Source organism: Balaenoptera ricei, chromosome 9 (genome assembly GCF_028023285.1).
Source record: "Balaenoptera ricei isolate mBalRic1 chromosome 9, mBalRic1.hap2, whole genome shotgun sequence".
Taxonomy (NCBI): domain Eukaryota; kingdom Metazoa; phylum Chordata; class Mammalia; order Artiodactyla; family Balaenopteridae; genus Balaenoptera; species Balaenoptera ricei.
In genome coordinates this window covers 55,351,363-55,363,522 of record NC_082647.1, presented here as the reverse complement: position 1 = coordinate 55,363,522, position 12,160 = coordinate 55,351,363, and the positions used below count along the sequence as shown (strand labels likewise).

Below are 12,160 nucleotides of genomic sequence, written 5' to 3'. Positions count from 1 at the left end.
GTAAGCATTTCAAGATATAAATATAGTTACAGAACAGAATGTAAATATTATACACTTGACAAGGTCAAATGAGTGCGAAAGCTTACACAGGTAGAAGGAAACACAGGGTTCCAAATTTTCTTATCTTAAATAATGGGAGAAGTATTGATGGATAGAGAAACAGGGACTGAATGGATTACTCAAAGTCAAAAAGATAACCAACAGAAGAAAGATTAGGCATCTTAAGAGCTAGTAATGAACAATAGTTACAATTCAAAAATAGCAAAATAATAATATCCCCTAACAGCAAAATAACAAAAAAATATGGATAGTGCAAGACAAATTTTTCAGCTTTCATGATGGGGAGTTGATAGATAACATGTAAAGTTAAGAAATCATGAAAAGGAGATAAAACCATACTTTTCAAACACATGGAGGTAGCCAAAAAAAGAACTACAAATAGAATCATATTAAAAGGATTATTTTTGGAGAGGAGCTATCGGAGGTGGAGTGGGGAGTGGGAAAAATAAACTTTTTTTTTAATAAGGTAAGGAGTTTATTTTTTAAATATTTATTTATTTATTTTTGGCTGTGTCAGGTCTTAGTTGAGGCACGTGGGATCTGCAGCATGCGGGATCTTTTGTTGCGGCATGCAGACTTCTCTCTAGGTGTGGCACGCAGGCTGAGTAGTTGCAGCGTGCGGGCTCTCTAGTTGTGGCATGCAGGCTCCAGAGCACGCAGGCACAGGCTCTCTAGTTGTGGCACGCAGGCGTAGTTGCCCCGTGGCATGTGGGATCCTAGTTCCCCAACCAGGGATCGAACCCGCGTCCCCTGCATTGGAAGGTGGATTCTTAACCACTGGACCACCAGGAAAGTCCCAGAATAACCTTTTTATTTTACAATTTTCTGTACCTTTTGAAAAATTTTTCCTTTATCATATGGATGCATATACTATTTTTATTACATAAAAAAAGTAAAACATTCTAGCTGATTATTAGCTTAGCATTCCCTTCAATGATAGTATCCTAAAGTGCATTCTTATTAAGGATAAAAGGAACATACGGCTGCAGGTAATATTGATAGATGAGGCATTGACAAATGAACACTATAATCAATATTGCAATGAGTAGAAGCATCAGGAATCCAAACATGTCAACTGAAATGTATGAAAAGAAAAGAAATATATTTTAAGCTAACAGAAGGTTAATAATTTCTCATAGTTTCATCATTCCTAATATCATGCAGTCTGATTCTTAAATACAAATTCACAGGTCATTATTTAAAATGATAACATACATCATATGCTCCAATAAAACTACTCTTAATGCAATAATCACTAACATTTGAAAATAATCTGGGTTGCTAAAAAGAGGTAACATTTAATGTCCTTTATCTCCAGATTGGTAAACTATTAGGCCACAGGCTTATTTTTTCCTTTATTTTGTCTCTAGACTCATTCCAGGCAATATCTCAACAGAAAGAATAGATCTCTCAGGTTGCTGTTTCTATGAAGATAAAATAGTAGGTAGCAGGGGTTGGTTTGTTGTTTGAGTTTCAGCGCTTCCTTATCAAAAAGGCAGCCAACGCTTGCTGGGAAAGCAGATTGCCAGCGCACCTGTAAACTGTATCCCCTCTCAATACTATTTAACTTATCAGCCTGGTGTACCTGTAAAATGAAACTAGACGGGAAGAAGATGAAGTAGGAGACTAGGGTTCCCCATTCATACTAAATACATGAAGTGTCACTTGCTATATATATGTTCTTTGCTACAACTATGATTTAAATTTACCTGATGGTACCTGAAGAAAACATGGACTTGTGAGCACAATTTACATTTTTCCACTTCAATTTTTTAAAAAAACCAAAAATACAACATTACAGATATAAAATTAAAGATTCTTTGATGATTGAGATGAGTTCAGTCCCAGGGAGTCATTGTTCTGAATGTCAAGTCTCAAGTATTGAACACATTAGCTGAGGAAATATAAGTTATTAATAATGCTGTTGGGCTCAATATTTCGTCAGGACTAGCTTACAAGAAACTCCTGGAGTTCCTAAAACAACTTAAGAACACAAACCTCCTTTTACTGGGTTATGGTTATTGTACATCAGAGTACTTTAGAGATGAAATTTAAAGTATTTAACAATTGGTATGGTAAGCCACCCACAAATCAGAATGAATGTTGACCTAGTTTGAACCAACACTGCCTGGAAACAATCAGTATCAGTCTGTATCAGAGGAAACACCAATGAACAAACTTGCTATATTTTAATAAAGCAAATATAATAATTTATAACTCTTCAATTGTAGCAAATCACTAGTTTGCAAATCAATTGTAAAAAGTACATAAAATTCAAATAAGGACAACTCACCGCGACAGTTCAACCAAAATATAGAACTGAAATGACACCCGAAATATGGAAAACAAATTTTTCTGCAAGCCCTTTCTTCACTGCACCAAAAACACTGTATTTGGAAAGAAAAAAATAAAAGTAGTGTCCAAGTATAGTCACCACAATCCCAGTAAGTTTCTAGTACTAGTTCAATAAGTATTCAATATATAACAGCCATCATCATCATCATCATTTTATTATTATTATTTGTAGTTGATGCTGTTGGTGGTCTGCCACTTTACCAGATCCACTTTACCAGGCCCATGCACACAAACCTAGCTGCAATGAGTGTTGACTGCCAACGGCTCAAGCTGCCATTCTTCTTGCATTGTCCTCGTGGATAGGGACCATCTTGCCTATGAGGTTACTTCCACCTCTGTCAGGAGTTGACTGGTATATGGGGTTCCAAACAATGGACATCCTTGCCTCAAGGCAGGCACAACTCTGCTATGTAACTTTTTGCCCCAGGGCTGCCCATGGTTCAGGCCAAGTGTAGGCTTTAGCTGAGATCACATCTTTGCTTGGCTCTTGTCCCTTAGTTTCTCTGAGTTCCTTACTCCTTCATAGAATTTTGCTGAACAGCAGTCACTCAAGAAATCACATGTACCTGAATCCCTTTCTCAGGCTCTGTAGTTAGAGAACTAAATCTAAGACATTATTTCACAAAGTAGTAATAATGACTTCAGAAGATAGGGTGTTTTTCGTTGTTGTTGTTTGTTTGTTTTTTCCCCTCTCTCTTTCTAACACTCTTTCCCATTCCCCTTGTCTGCAGCATTCACACTTTCCTCTGGGGATTCCTCTTCTGTTACATGTGGGCCTGGTGGTACTGTAAACCAGCCTTGCTTTACCCCCTTTCCCCTTTTTGCTCACTGGTGGCCAGATGATCATGTGGAAGTAGGAAAATTGAATTCTAAGTCTCTTGCTGAAGTAAGCAAAAGCAAGGTACAATGGTGGCAACCACCACGGAAGATAAAACTAGAATCTGGAAGAGTAAAAAAAAATGAGGACAGAGTGGTAAAAATGGCTGTCACTTACATAGGGCCTACCATGTGACAGGCACCATTCTGAGCCCTTTATATATATTAACTCATTTCATCCTCATGACAACCCTGTAAGCTAGGTACTGTTATATCCACTTTATAGAGGAGGATAATAAGGCACAGAGCAGTCAAATGACTCACACAAGGTCACATACCTAGTAAACAGGGAAGCTTAGGTTCTAATGTAATCAATTTGGTTCTATGCTGGTAACCAATCCTATAAGACTGATCCCAGACCCCTCCCAATCACTTCTTGCTGTATATCCTGAGACCAGCAGGATATACATTCCATTGTAAAAAGTCACCCCTTAGACACTGCCTGAGAGCAAGAGATATATCACAGGCCAACTTTTGTTTCATGTTAACCAAGATCAAAGGTCAAATGAAGGCAAATTTAAGATTGAAGCCATTTTGGCTAAATGGGTCCTGTCCTCTTAGACTGCTGCTTAAAGACTGGAACTTCAAAGTCAAAGTCTACATTCAAGGATTACAGCCCAGAGACTTCAGGCCTTGGTTATTAGATCTCAGAGTTTTTAGGAATCAAGTTCATGCCATCTAGCAGGGTTTTAAGGGAGATGAACTGCCAGAAAAAACCTGAACCTGTCAGAGAGGAGCTTGTGGTCACTTAGCGCTAAGCTGATTCCCTGGCCCCGATAACCAGGTTCACAGCACATGAGCTCCTAAAGCAGTGCAGTCCCCAGAGGCACTCTTCCCTGTGCCTCTCTCTGATAGGAGCTCAGAGAACAACGGAAAAGGGAGCTCCTTCGCAGGTTAAGCCTGGGGCAGCCAGATTGGTGACCAATAACTCACTGCTTGGCCAGGGAAACTCAACAGAACGTCTGCACACCACGTACATCTCTCTGACATTCCAAAGTTATAGCTGGGGGGCAATAACTGACAATGACTCTGGGTAAGTACAATTTTACTTGAGGGTTGGTTGCATTAATTAACAGGAGCATTTTTTTAAATGTAGGGATGGAGAAAACAGAATGTGTACTTCCTGAAAGGTCAAAGGGTGAAACACAGTAGCCTAAGGTAGTTTATTTTTTTACTCTCTATCTGCCCAGATTGTGTCACCATCCTTCTTCCTCTGGTAACCCACACCCTCTTACCTTTTCGGACCTCTTCCCCACCTTTATGTGGGTCTGCAGCTATCAGTCAGCTGTGCTCCACCACTTTCCTCCTCCTGGAATCACCTGACCCAGGCAATGGCACTCAGAGTAGCCCATCCCTCTGGCCCAGTAACTAGTGCTGGACTGGACATAAGACCCAAATAGGGTCAATCAGAATCTTCTGTGGAATTGTATACAGGCATTGAGAGAGGTCTGCTGGGAGCCTGCCTCTTCCCCAGCTATATGGAAAATGTTCATTTGCCATAGAAGAAAATGAGGTCAATACCCAGAGTGAGGCAGAGCTGGGAGATGAAAAGAGAGAGAGGAAATGGGAATAACATCCTTTAAGACTCAGCTGTACATGATGTCAAGGCCACCCTGGGCTTACCAGTTTTGTGAGTTAATAAATTCTCTTTTTTAATAAAGTAGTTTGAGTTGGGTGTCTGTCAGTTACCTCAAAAAGATTTGACCAATTCCTTTTTTTTTTTTAAGATTTTTTTTTTTTACGTGGACCATTTTTAAAGTCCTTATTGAATTTGTTACAATATTGCTTCTGTTTTATGGTTTTTTTGCCTGGAGGCATGTGGGATCTTAGCTCCCCACCCAAGGATCGAACCTGCACCCCCTGCACTGGAAGGTGAAGTCTTAACCAATGGACCGCCAAGAAAGTCCCTGACTAATTCCTTAACTAAGGCTAAAAAGTCTTCAAAGAGAAGAACTTCAAATTACCCAGAGGAACAGTAGAATATATTCAACATCTCTAAATTAGTAATTCGTAATTTAAGACAAATTACATGAATTTTTTTCTTGTAGCTAAGGAAGATGACCCATATAAATACAAAGCCATGCCAACCTCAGACCCTTAAGAGAGTGAGAAGTGAGAAGTCAGCTAACAGACTTTAGAATGATGGTTAATATTATTAAAATGAAAAAATGCAGAAAGGAAGGTACATAGTAATGTTTAATCGTTCGTTAACATTGTATAAACCAAATGGTTTAATACTTATACTGGCCAAAAATATTAAATAAGTGTTATTGTGCAAAGAGGGATTTTAAAGTAGTGGACATAGAGAGGATAAAAAGAGCATTTACTAATTATTTATGGGCAAATGCTAGATATAATGGAAGTTAGGTTACATTGATATATAAAGCATTGTTTTCTAGAGGTTGAAAATTTAACTTGCAGGTACAATATTTCTACTCTATAAAAAACAAATGTTTCTAAATGGAAGAATATTAGAATTTCAAAAGGAGTGGAACAGATAATAAATGTAATAGGAGTTCATAGCAAAAGTACTCACTTCTAGTTGATTGGATAAGATTTCTTTCAGAGAATAGGGAGAATTTGTCTGAGCTTTGAAGAAAAGGTAAAATCTGTGCAGGAAGGGAGGGCTTTAGACACAGAAGCTATGGTAGAATAAAGAACAGGTTTCCACTGTGGCAGGAGTGAAATCCGTCGTCATGAAATTTTGTGGAATTATTTGGAAAGGTAAACTTTTCTCAGAATGTGATGGGTTTTGAACCAGACTAAAGAGTGTGTTTTTTCTTTTCTTTTTTTTAAATTGAAGTATAATTTTTTTCAAACAAAAAATTATTTTGTTTTTGAAGTATAATTTTCTAGAAGCAAGTACATGTTTGCACTAAATTTTTCCTTTATTTCTAGATTCTCAAGGAGCGGTTTGAAATGCAGAATACTTCTTAATAACCACCATTAGTCATTCCTACTGTTAAAAAATTGTGTAAAACAAAGTTTGGCATATCTTTTAGACTACAACTGTAAACTGTGTGACTTTATAACATTCCCAAGACAATTTCCTCAAATAAAAGTTAACTTACTTTGTTATTTTCTGTGCACAATTGACAATTTTTCCATACAGTACATGCTGCAAAAAAATTAAGTACAAAAATATAAATACAAAGCCTATTTATTGCTCAACTTTATATAAAATGTGTTTCATTAAGTCATTCCTGTTTCATGGCAAATGTATCCATACCCTGAGCATTTTCCTTTATTATTTTCATATGTCTAGACACTTTCTCATTGATACCAGTTAAATCCTAACTCCTTCCTTTCTCCTGTTACTCAGAAAAATATGAAATAGCATCATCCAACTTTGATTAGCCAAGTAAGTTCTAAAAAATAACTTTCCTCTCCTACACTAACTCCCTGGTCCCAACCAGGCATCTAAAGCTACGTACCTGAATCAAATTGGGCTAATCCCACACCACACTCATTGATCCAGGGAGAAGGAATCTGAGCAAGTCAGGCCAATCAGAATCCTCCTTCCACAATTTACAGATTGGAACTTGAGGGTTAGGGGTAGTGCGGAGCCTCTGTCTCCAACTTTTCAAAAATTTAAACAGGATTGTCTTTATGTAGTTATAAAAGTGACACATGTTCAATATAAGAAATAAATATACACAAAAAAATAAAAATCAGCTGAAATTCCACCATCCAGAGAAACTCTGATGCTTCATCTTACTTTAAATAAATTATTTCCATGATCTAAACTTGGATTTTGCCATCATTCCAAATAACTGCAACCATGAAATCTTAAATACCAATATTCTAGTCTCTGACTAGAATCTTCTTTCCTTTCCTCTCTTGCTTGCCTTTTGACATGACTCAGACCTTCACTTTTCTTGACCTTTCCATTGTTTTCCAAATCTGTTTGCCCCTCATGGCCTCATTCCCTTCTCTTTAGCCTGAACTTCATGTCAGTGAATGACTCGATCAGGGTACATCGCAGAGATTTAGACTGAGTATTTGTACAACTAACCAGCAATCTTTCTTACAGTCTTTCTTGCTGTTACTGAAGAACCAATGAGGGACAGCTGACCTACATGACAATGTGCTACATGAAGCAATAGGTTCTTTTCTTCTTTTACTCTGTTCCTGAAGAAAGAGGAATTAGCTATTTCCACAGCATTCTCAGGACCAGATTCTTCCTATACTCTCTTAAAGACCCAATTTTTTTGTGTATTTGTTTTCTCTCTAGTCACTTCCTTCCTCTTGATTACATTTTCATAATTTCTGCAGCATCATTCTCTCCTAGTTCTCTTGGAACATCTCTGGCCATTCCTTTTAGAGTTTCCTGACTGGTTCCATTCCCTCTATCAATGTCTAAAATGTTGTTATTCCATAAAATTCCATCCTTGTTTCTCTTCTCTTCTTCCATGAGGGATCAGAATTTCAAATACCTAGAGATGCCAGGCATCAACATATATTATACCAGATATCAAAACAAAAACTTTCTTTTTGATCGGCATTGAAAAGAATTAATTAATAATTAAAAAAAAATAGAACAACTGAATCAGACAAGTTGATTCTAAAGTTTATCTGGAATTAAAAATTTTTGATGAACAGCTAAGAGAAAAATTTGGGGGGAAGATAACAAGATTTCATATATTACTATTCTCTATATTACATCCTTACATTTTATTTACTTCCTTAAAAATTTTTGAGAGATATATTTTATATTCTACTTTCTATCATTGCTTAATCAGGATCTACATTCTCTACCTATATAAGGACCCTAATATGCTTTAACTTTCTTCCTTTCCCTTCCCACACCACTCCCCAGGTAGAAATCATCTGGAATTGTAATTATTATTAAATGGTTATCAATCATTATTAGACTGTTAATGTATTTAAATTGCTATTGACTTGTAATCAATCATTTATAAAAGTTTTACTGGTTTCTTTGCTTACTACTCTTTCTTGAATCCCACATTTCCCCTTAGTTTATATTCATTTTGCTGAATAGTATCCATGAGTACACCTTTCTCAGAAAGGGTCTGTGAGTGACAGAAATCACTCTGATTATATATAACATAGGGAACTTAGTACTGGGAATCAGGTATGCAGGTGATAGAAGAGATTGAGAAATCTACCAGGGGAAAGACAATGAAGACCCACCTCCCCCCAGATATCAGCACACGCTAGGCTAGAGGGCAGAGGAAGGAGGCAGCTACCAGAGTCCAATATAATAAGTATATGTAGAGTCCGCATGACAAATATTCTTGGTATGTTCACCATTACAGAAATAAACAAATGGGTACTACAGAAATAAAGAGAAAACCTGGAAGCCTTGCCTCATGTTCAAATTACTTAGCCTTCAATTCATTTCCTTGGAGAAATCTGCCTTTCATCTCATTCTGATATCTTGACTTTGAGATATGTTTCACTGAATCTATTTCTCATTTGGTGGTTCTCTAGCTCAGCACTTGTGGGGAAATTTTCATCTGTTCCTTGAGTTATGTTTTCTTCTAGGACAGATTAGCTGTTTTTCTGCATGGGAGCATATACTCCATTATTTATTCTGTTAGCTACGCAGTGTTTGCACAGGTTCTATATTGTCTATTTTCATCTTACTAATGCTTAGATAGTTCTGTTCAGACCTTCTATTTGTGTTGACACAGTAGAAGTGACATTTTGACCACCTTACCACTGTCCTTGAAATTTTTTTTCTGACAAACTACAGTTTTACTGTATTTTATGCTCTCTTCACTTGGTTGTTCTCAGTATTTGACAAAGGGAGAGAACTCAGGTGAGTCTGTGCCAGACTTTGTTAGAATATCTGGGCTCTACACTCTCTTCTGAGGTTTTATCATTTTCCACTGCCAGGGTTCACTCTAGCTAATTGGAGATATATCCCATTTCCATACAGGGAATATTTCTGTATGGTAGTTCTGCCCCTAAATCCAGTTTGTAGCCCAGGAACTTGTGTTTCCATCAGAGTCAGATCCACTGTTTAGTTTCTCTGTTTTTCTTATTTCTCCTCCAAAACCATTTCTCTGTAGATCTTCAGAACAGGTGAAGAATAGGACACCCACTCAATTTGCATCTCTCTAGATCTGGGAGTACTAATCAAAATTCTTGGAATTTAGTGACTCAGTCATTTCTAAAGGGTGATGGTGGCATTTGCAGTGTTACCATGTTGTGCTATTCTATTTTGATCTAGAATCTTCTATTTCTTTCCTAGCTTGCCACTTGTTTTATAGGCCATACCCCTTTGTTTTCTGGTTGTTCCCAGTAAGAGAATTTCTCTACATTTTAGTATTTTTTAATGCATTCATTAGGTATTGGAAAAGAAGATTCTTAACCCAAAGTTCCAAGAGCAAACTACAACTTCTTGGGATATTGCTTACTAAGCTCTCAAATGTAAATGAAACATCAGGGTTAAAAGCCCTGGGAATCAAAGCAACCCGCTTAGTAGGAGATCTCACTTGATGTGGGATCATTAACAAAGTCCTGTGGGTTGCCTGTGGGAAAGGTCTATCACTCAGACCACCAGCAGGGATGTATGTGGAGATCTCAGTGAAAGGTTAGAATCCCTTTCGCAGTTTTGGAAGTGAAAGAATCATAATGTCTAAGAAACCATATCCTTATAAAATAGGAAGGTTGAGTGCAAGTTCAAAGGAGAAATTACCCCAGGCTAGGAAGCAAACACTCAGGGGAGGCCCAGGACAGGCTGACCAGGCTTTCCCTTCCAAAGGGAAGCTGTTTCCTCAGAAACACTGACTGGGTTCGTCAGCCCTAGAACCAAGCTAGCTAGAAGACCAGACTATGTTATCCATGATTCTTGATTTATTTTTGTTTACTACCTTTTTGTTCTTCCTCAACATTTTTAAAAGGTTTTTTGAAAAATTCTAGTATGACTCCAATTTGTTAGGGAACAAAGGGAGGGATTTGTTTCTATGTTTGGCCTATGTTTTTAGGCACTTTTCCTGGGAAGAACATGGCAGGGATGGTATGAGAACATTGTTCCTCTTGAAGTATGTATGGGAATGATTGAGAGGTTAAATGAGAGAAAAATGTATGGGAAAGATGAAACCAAAGGAAACAAGCCAGATCTTTTGATTCAGCCTCTCCCCATCCTCCACCCTCTCAAAGGAGAGTCTCATTTCAGTGCAAAGCTAAGCGCTTTGGGTTTGGTTTTAGGAAGGAAGACACTCACAGATACTATCTTTTTGACTCTGAAAACCAGAAAGCGGTAATTATTCTGTCTTATAGTCTTCATAAAAATGGCAGTCTTGGCTTTACAGGGCATTTTCCAAGTAGTTCAAATCCTGTCCTTATTCTATCTATACAATTCCAGTTTAGGATACCGAAAACCTTATCTCCAGCTTCATGAATTTAACTCAGTACAACTTTTAATGTTTCAGAATTTCTTCAGTTGGGGAGGGGAGCCAAAGGAAGTCTCCAAACCAAGTAATTATTTCTTAAGATAAGACCCAAATTAAGTACTTTATTAACTAAGACCGTACAACACTAAGAAAGACTAGCTATGGCCATTGAGTGGGGTCTGATTAGAACAAAACCCAACACCTTATTCACAGCACAAAGCTTTGCACTATAGGTCATGCAAAATGCGGGCGTGGGGAACATGCTTTCCACATTTAAAACTGTTTTAATCCACTTTTCACACTTCAGATAAAGCAAATGAATTTGAGTCCAATTTAACTGGATTTCACCAAAAACATTAAGATCCTTAAAAAATGTCTTCCTGCCAACACCAAAAGGCAACTTTAGAGCTGAAAATCTCAGCCTGCCAGCGTGGCACAACCAGTAGGAAAAACAACGGCGGTGGCACGCCTGGGACAGCAGCCTCTGGGCTCAGGACGGCTTACCGTCATCCATAGATTTTGGTCTGTGCTTGTTCTTGTGTCTGGAGACTTGGGAAAAACTATTCTCTGAGAAGCTGATAAACAGTTGGACGAGAAAGAGGGAGAAGAATACTGGCAGGAGGATTTGGCTCCACGACTGCGGCCGGCACATGGCTCCTCGGCCCTGGGTTCCTCCGGTTGCCGGCCAGTGGGACCGCGGTGGGCACCAGGTACCGAGCTGGACCCGTGGACCCACTCACGGACTGTGACCTGTCCCAATCCCAGCCCCTTCCGAGCCCTGGACCCCAGCATAATTCGCAGAATTTTAGTACCCCTAATGTTCCGGCCAGAACGCGGAATGTTTGTAATGCAACCCTGGTCTAGTTTGTCCACTGGTCTGGATGGAGGTCTATTTCCCTCCAAAGCCCACAGGTTTTCCCTGCTTGGCCGTTGCTTTTGAAGAAGGCCTGGATTCTAATTTCCACCATTCAATAGCTGGAAAGCAGCAGCAGCTTTCTGTGCCGCTTTCCTCAGATGTAAGGGAACCTACCATCCACCACGCCCCATGGGAGTTATTGTGCGATTGATAAGTGATGAGGTCCTGAAACTCACAACTCTCTCAATCCTTGATCTTGTCTTTGACTAGTATGTGGCCCTGTGGCATGCTCTAATGTAGCTTCCCAAAGTACGGTGTATTTTAAGTGGTATGCAGATGAGTATCTTTTATTTTCATAGTTATGAATTTATTTTTAATGTGTATGGGGAAAAATATAACTAGTAGTTATAATGATATAATGGCAACAATATATGCTTTTCTTTTAAAGTAAATCTATGTAAAAATGTCAGGTTTCAGAAATATAAATAGTAGCATAATTTAAAGGGTAAGGCAAAATTGTGCAGGTGGTTCCAGAATGACTGAAATTTGAGCAATGCTGCCTCATTGTGGAGGGCGTATGGTAGGGAGGAACAGGGCATAGAGGTTTGTCCTTGTCCGGGATCTATACCTTGGTTTGTTTTTTAAGGCT

At 38.4% G+C, this 12,160-nt stretch overlaps 1 protein-coding gene across 1 annotated transcript in view; it reads right to left on the bottom strand.

Moving 5' to 3' along the window:
* The window catches only part of PTTG1IP2 (PTTG1IP family member 2), a 92,195-nt gene extending 80,888 nt beyond the window's left edge, over positions 1–11,307 (bottom strand). The window contains exons 1-4 of the mRNA XM_059932523.1: positions 11,160–11,307; positions 6,363–6,409; positions 2,354–2,447; positions 1,042–1,135 (exon numbers count right to left, since the gene is read on the bottom strand). Coding sequence (XP_059788506.1) covers positions 1,042–1,135; positions 2,354–2,447; positions 6,363–6,409; positions 11,160–11,307 — 383 coding nt within the window. The remainder of the gene's footprint in view (positions 1–1,041; positions 1,136–2,353; positions 2,448–6,362; positions 6,410–11,159) is intronic.
* Between the last annotated feature and the right edge of the window lie 853 nt (positions 11,308–12,160).